At 41.3% G+C, this 7,363-nt stretch overlaps 1 protein-coding gene across 1 annotated transcript in view; it reads left to right on the top strand.

Moving 5' to 3' along the window:
* PAPSS1 (3'-phosphoadenosine 5'-phosphosulfate synthase 1) overlaps positions 1 to 7,363 on the top strand; it is a 136,796-nt gene that overhangs the window by 23,157 nt on the left and 106,276 nt on the right. The window contains exon 3 of the mRNA XM_004380219.2: positions 2,612 to 2,847. Coding sequence (XP_004380276.1) covers positions 2,612 to 2,847 — 236 coding nt within the window. The remainder of the gene's footprint in view (positions 1 to 2,611; positions 2,848 to 7,363) is intronic.

The raw sequence follows: 7,363 nt of genomic DNA, 5'->3' as shown, positions 1-7,363 counted from the left end.
ACTGTGCTTTAAGTGAAAGTTTACAGTTCAAGTTAGTTTCTCATACAAAAATTTATACACACATTGTTATGTGACCCTAATTGCTCTCCCTGTACTGTGACAGCACACTCCTCCTTTCCACCCTGGATTTCCTGGGTCTATTCAACCAGCTTCTGACCCTCTCTGCCTTCTCATCTCGCCTCCAGACAGGAGCTGCCCATTTAGTCTCATGTATCTACTTGAGCTAAGAAGCACACTCTTCAGAGTATCATTTTATGTCTTACAATCCAGTCTAATCTTTGTCTGAAGAGTTGGCTTCAGGAATGGTTTCAATTCTGGGCCAACAGAAAGTCCAGGGGCCATGTCTTCCGAGGTTCCCCCAGTCTCAGTCAGACCATTAAGTCTGGTCTTTTTACTAGAATTTGGTTTTGCACCCCACTTTTCTCCTGCTCCATCAGGTACTCTGTGTTGTGTTCCCTGTCAGGGCGGTCATTGGTGGTAGCCAGGCACCATCTAGGTCTTCCGGTCTCAGGCTGATGGAGTCTCTGGCTTATGTGGCTCTTTCTGTCTCTTGGGCTAATATTTTCCTTGTGTCTTCGGTGTTCTTCATTCTTCTTTGCTGTAGGTGGGTTGGGACAAATTGATGATGCATCTTAGATGGCTGCTTGCTAGCTTTTAAGCCCTCAGATGCCACTCACCAAAATGGAATGCAGAACATTTTCTTAACAAACCTTGTTATGCCGATTGACCTAGATGTCCCCTGAAAGCATGGTCCCCAGACCTCTGCCCCTGCTACTCTGTCCCTCGAAGTTTTTGGTTGTATTCAGGAAACTTCTTAGCTTTTGGTTTAGTCCAGTTGTGCTGACTTTCCCTGTATTGTGTGTTGTCCTTCCCTTCACCTAGGATAATTCTTGTCTACTATCTAGTTAGTGAATACCCCTCTCCCTCCCTCCCCACCCTCGTAACCATCAAAGAATGTTTTCTTCTGTGTTTAAACCTTTTCTTGAGTTCTTGTAATAGTTGTCTCATACAGTATTTTTCCTTTTGCGACTGACTAATTTCACTCAGCGTAATGCCTTCCAGATTCATCCGTGTTATGAGATGTTTTGCAGATTCATCATTCTTTATCATTGCATAGTATTCCATTCTGTGAATATACCATAGTTTGTTTAACCATTCATCCATCAATGGGCACCTAGGTTGTTTCCATCTTTTTGCTATTGTGAACAGTGCTGCAGTGAACATGGGTGTGCATATATCTATTCGTGTGAGGGCTCTTATTTCTCTAGGATATATTCAAGAAGTGGGATTGCTGGATCATATGGTTCTTCTATTTCTAGCTTTTAAGGAAGCGCCAAATCGATTTCCAGAGTGGTTGTACCATTTTACATTTCTGCCAGCAGTGTGTAAGTGTTCCGTCTCTCCACAGTGGTTGCATTCTTAACTTGGGGTGTGATCATCTGAAGGCTCGGCTGGGCATCTAAGATGACTTTCTCTTGATGCTACTTCTCATCTGGAAGCTTAGCTGGGACTGTTGACTAGAACACCTACTTGGAGTCTCTCCAGCTTAGTGGTCTCAGGGGTTTAGTGACTGACTTTTCCTGCGTTGAGCATCCAGAGGGAAGCTGCATGGCCTTTCCTGACCCAGCCTCATAAGTCACATGTTCATCAATTCCACTGTGTTCTTTTTGTTACAGGCAAGTTCTAAGTCCAGTCCAGATTCAAGGTAGGGGGATTAGACTATCCCTTGATGTGACAGTGGCAATGCCATATTGTGGAAGAGCTGGTAGGATGGAAGAATGTGTTGTGGCCATCTTTGGAGAATATAATCTGTCATACTTCTAATATATATTTTAATGTATATAGCATATAATACTATATTAAGCCTCTCTGCATGTCTTCCTTTCTTTTATTTTTTTCCAGTTATCAGTATACTAGACTTCAGTATTTAATCTCTTTCTTTATAATTACCTTGGTTATGAACAATGTTATTACACCCTCACCAAAGTGGCGAGCATTAGTGCATACCTGTGCTCTTTTCTTCTCCTTTACTTCTCACTGTTAGTAGAGGTGGGTGAATTGAAATGAGGGTATTCTTTCAAGGTTAGTTGTATTATAAATTGGACTCCCAGACACCTTTATCATGGTTGACTTAGTAGGAGTGGTGATCCTGGGATATGGAGGTAACTGTACTATTCACTGTTTTTTTTCTTCCCTTGTCTGAAGTGTTGAGGTGTAGATAATTTCACAGATAGTTGGGGCATATAACTTTGTTTTAAAATTTGGCGTGCAACTTTAGAATAGTGATAATAAGAGCACAAAATGAATATCTTCCCCCCAACCATATTTGATATTAAAATTAGTTAAGCCCTTTTCTGACTCATCAGTAATTTCAAGAATGCTTTTGTGCATACATATGTACTATTAAAAACATACATGCTTACTGTGTTTAAACTGTAGATGTTTTCCTAGGTAGGAGGTAATTCTTATATAGAGAAATATTGGGTAAGAATATTACCAAGAGACTGCTGTGAATAATGAAAGTAATTAAGCCTGTAATTAAAGTTCTTTATTAATAAAAAATTACCCTTCTCACTTTGCATATGGAATCTGTTTGGACTGTTTACTTTAGGCTTATCTGGAGCAGGGAAGACCACGGTGAGCATGGCTTTGGAGGAGTACTTGGTTTGCCATGGTATTCCATGCTATACTTTGGATGGTGACAACATTCGTCAGGGTCTCAATAAAAATCTTGGCTTTAGCCCTGAAGACAGAGAAGAAAACGTCCGTCGTATTGCAGAAGTTGCTAAGCTGTTTGCAGATGCTGGCCTAGTGTGCATCACAAGTTTTATATCACCTTATACTGAGGTATGTTTTTTTTGTGCCACTGCTGTTCTGATTACACTTATTGAGAATGTAATATTGGATAAAGCAGACAAACCATATAAACACTGACATGTGCTTTGAGACTAAGTCTAAATTAAAATAATTAACCTAAAATGTTTCTGTGCTAGAAATGACTTCCTGAGTAAATCATTTTTGATGAAACCTGCTATAAAAAACCCAAAGTATACCTAGAGTTGTTGAACTGAAGCCAATGGCCAAATTATTTCAAGCTTATTATTTCAGATTATTTCAAGAATACTCACCATATGTCAGACACCAGGGAAAATATAAGTTTTTTAACATGTGTCCTACCATGCCTTCATTTTATTTCATTTTATTGCTGTACTTTAAGTGAAAGTTTGCAATTAGTCTCTCATACAAAAATTTATACATACATTGTTATGTGACCCTAGTTGCTCTCCCTATACTGTGACAGCACACTCCTCCTTTCCACCCCTGATTTCCCATGTCCATTCAACCAGCTCCTGACCCTCTCTGCCTTCTCATCTTGCCTCTGGACAGGAGCTGCCCATTTAGTCTCATGTATCTACTTGACCTAAGAAGCACACTCTTCACGAGTATCATTTTATGTCCCATTACCATGCCTTCTTAGCTCAGTTTTTGAGTCTTATCTCTCATCACTCTCTTCCTCTTTAGAGACCACGACAACACTGAATTGTTGCTTTTTACCCCAGGATTTGAGTTTCGCCACTATCTGAGATGCCTTCTTTTCTTTCCTCTGTCCTTAATTCCAGCAGACTCCAGGTCTTCCTTTGAGGCTCAGGTTAGGTATCTCCTCCTCTTGGGTAACTTCTCGTATTCCCTTAGGCTTTGTTGGCTTCCCGTCTTTGGTGTCCTCATTATTGTATTATTATAAATATCTGTTCATTTGTTGGTGGTGCTAATAGTAGCAGTAATAACATTAATAATAATGGCAGCCAGTATTTATTGGACACTTACTATGTACTGGTAACTGTTTTAAGTGCTTTTATGTGAATTAGCTTATTTAGTTCTCATCATACAGTGAGGAAGGTAGAGGCACGGAATCAGGCATAGATTGCCCAAGATCAGACACTGTATGTGCTAGAGCAAAGACTTGATCCCACATAGTGAGTCTTCAGAACCTGTGCTTTTGTCACCGTGCTGTGCTGCCTCTGAACCCCACTGTCCGCTTCAGAGTGGGGATGGCATCTTATTTTTCTTTGTAGCCTTGCTACCGAGCCCAGCTCCTGGAACACAGTGGAAGCTTAGTGATTGTTGAATGATAGTACAGCCCCTCAGGAAGCCCTGATATCAAAGAACAAGTTAGTATAGTGGGGAAGGGCAGCGACTTTGGAGTCAAGACACAAACGGTCTCGAAACTCAGGTCTGCCAGTTACTGTTGTTTCAACCTTGGTCGGTTTACTTAACCTTTTTAAACTCAGATAATAATGCCTACCTCCCAGGGTTGCTAGGCAAGCTAGTAAAGTTGTGCATTCAAAGTCCTCAGCATGGTGCCTGCAGTGTAATAGTGTTCAGTAAATATAACAGATGTTAATAGCACAGTCATAATACTGTATCATAAAGAAATTTGGATGATTACATAGTTTTTTTCTTTTTAAAAGACAAAGTTTGACCTGTAAGGATTATAGATAAGTGTCAAATGGAGTGTCAGTCACACAGGTTCAGCTAGTTGAGATGACCGTGGCAGGAATCCTTGAAAGGTTTGGTGAGGAGTAGCTACTTTTCATTGCCTGAAAACCTTGTGATCAGTGTTAATACATTAGCTTAAAGTATGTTTATAATGAAGTCTATATGCAGAATGAGAGTTGTTTATAGAGTTCTGAATCCTTGAATATAAACAGTTTTGACAGTAATACAGTAACACTGATGTTCTTGTACCTTCTGGGAATCTTGGCAACTCTTGGAAAAGAGGAAAGACAGCAACGCCTGATTTGGAGAGCTGTCGGCTAATACCTGGGTGTCTAAAAGTACTGAGCTGCTCTTTGGCTCCTTTGTACTCAGTGTGGAGGAAAACCTTTGTTGAGCTCATCTTTGAAAGCACTAAGAATGAGGTCTGAGTATGTCAAAATCAGTAGTACAATTAAGATCAAACCATGCAATATAAAATATGTGTATTTTTCTGTCCAGTCACGATTATATTTGTTCATTCACTCCAGAAACAGTTATTGATACCTCTGTGCCAGCCTCTGAGCTGGCATCTTGGTTCTAAAAATACACCTGACAGTTTCTGTCTTGAAGGAGTTGGTACTCTGGTGAGAACAAGGAAATAGGAACAGTTATGATACCTTGGTGTAAGTGATTGCGTGAAGGCAGGCATATGAAAGGTGCTGTGGAAGATTCACAGAAGAGGTGCTACTTGAATTGAGTCTTGTGGATGGGTGGGAGTACACTTTTTGGAGGGAGAAAGCTATGTCAGACAGAGAAGGTAGTACAGTATTTGCAAAGGCATGGCTATGTGAGGGAGTGTGGTCTTTTGGGGAGCTGTGGGCAGTTTGGTATGACTGTTACGCAGGATGAATGTGGGAGAAGATGAAGCCAGAGTGATTAGCAGAAACTAGATGTGTCAGGGGTCCCCAAGACCACCCTCAGGCTCAGTGATTTGCTGGAAGTACTCACAGAACTCAGAAAAGCTGTTACAATCACAGTTATGGTCTATTATAGGAAAAGGATAATGATTAAAATCAACAAAGGGAAAAGACGGGGTGGGGGGCAAAGTCCAGGAGAAGCCAGGGCAAGCTTCCAGGTATGCCCTCCCAGTAGAGCTGCACAGGTATGCTTAATTCTCCTATCAATGAGGCGTGACGGCATGTGTGAAGTATTGCCAGCCAGGGATGCTTTGGTGTCTAGGGCTTTTATTGGGGGTCATTCCTGTTGTCATGCAGCAACCTGTGTGAGTGACCTCAGCCATTCAGATACCATTTCCCCTTAGAGCAAAAACCCTTTACCACAAATGGCGTTACTATGACAACTTACCTGGTCAAACTGGTACAGCATGGCCCAAGGCCTTAGGCATGCAAGAGCACTGTTAATTAGGCAGAACACTCCTAGGGCTCAGAGGTTGTCTTCCCTTGGAGTTGGCCTAGGGCCTGGAATGTGCAGGGCCTGAGCAGCCCAGGCCTTTTTGAGTTAACCCTTCCCTGCCCACCAGATGATGAGCTCTGAACTGCCCAGGACTTTATTCCATAGATAGTTAATAGTTTTTGGCTTGTAATAGGGGGATGATGTGATGGAGTTTGCATTTTAGTGAGCTCACCTTTGAATCCTGGAGTGAAAACAGTCTGGAGGAGGGAGAGCGGTTAGGAGGCTTTTGCAGTAGTACCAGCCCTTGCAAGGAAAAGGGCATGAATTCAAGCAGTGGCAGTGGGAATAGAAAAGATGGGGCATATCTGAGTTCTCTTAAGGCTGTAGCCTCAGTAGGACTTGGAGCCTGGGTGAATTGCTGATTGTGGGGGAAAAATAGATCCTTCTGGAGGGTAATATGATTGAGTTAGAAAATACAGGATAGAAGGGAGGAGATAATTGTTTCGTTTTAGGTTTAAGTTTGAAGTACTAGTGGAGTGTCTTAAGTGGAGATGACCACCGGGTCTTTGGAATTGACTCGAGAGCTCAGGAAAGTTATATAGGATTGAAACAATAGATTTAGCCAGAAGACTGGTAAAAGGATGTTGCAGTATCTCCAGAGAAGAAAAATGCGACTGATCTAGGGAGTAGGGAAGAACAACAAACTGGATTTGTGTAATTTTTGGTGGTAAAATCTAAAGGACTTTGTGAATGAATGAGTGAATGAATGTAGAGGGAGAGAGGAAAAGAACTAGAACACACCTTAGGATTCCAATAGTCTTGATTTGAGCAGTATAGGAGTAAAATACAAGTTGAGAAAAAAGCAAATGGATTGAATTTTGAATATGAGCTTGAGGTGCCTGTAGGATATCCAGGTGGATATACTTAGTAGGAAGTTGGAAATGGTGTGTTTTTAGTTTCAAGACAGAGTTCAAGGCTCAAGCTTAAGTTGTCAGCATGTATGTTGTAGTTTAAACTATGAAGGTAGCTGAGAAAAGTGCTCAGGAACCATGTAAGGTAAGCAGTGGGCTCTGGACGGAGTATGGGCAATACCAGAGTTTAAGGGATAGATGAAGTAGGAGGATCCTATGGGGAGTCGTTGTAAGAACGATCAGGGACTAACAGTATAGGTATCCATAGTGTTAGTTGTGTGAAATGCAGCAGAAAGTCCTGGTAATTTGAAGACTGAAAGTTCCTATGATTAAGGGAGTGTTTTTGTATAATTTATTTGTTTGTTATTAATGGATATGAATGACTTGTTTGTTGCTGGGGGAAAACTCACTTCAGAAGGAAGAGGCTGAAGATTTCAGAGTAGATATAATGATTGAGCAAGGTCCTGCAGGAGGAGATGGGCCAGGAGGATCTAAAATATGTGAAGAGCAAGAGTGGCTGGAGAGAGGGAGATCAAGAGGGATGGGGATGTAGATTTATTTAT

The sequence above is a fragment of the Trichechus manatus genome, unplaced genomic scaffold (genome assembly GCF_000243295.1).
Source record: "Trichechus manatus latirostris isolate Lorelei unplaced genomic scaffold, TriManLat1.0 scaffold00071, whole genome shotgun sequence".
Classification (NCBI taxonomy): domain Eukaryota; kingdom Metazoa; phylum Chordata; class Mammalia; order Sirenia; family Trichechidae; genus Trichechus; species Trichechus manatus.
The sequence above is the reverse complement of the archived record's forward strand: the minus strand, read 5'-3'. Positions and strand labels throughout refer to the sequence as shown.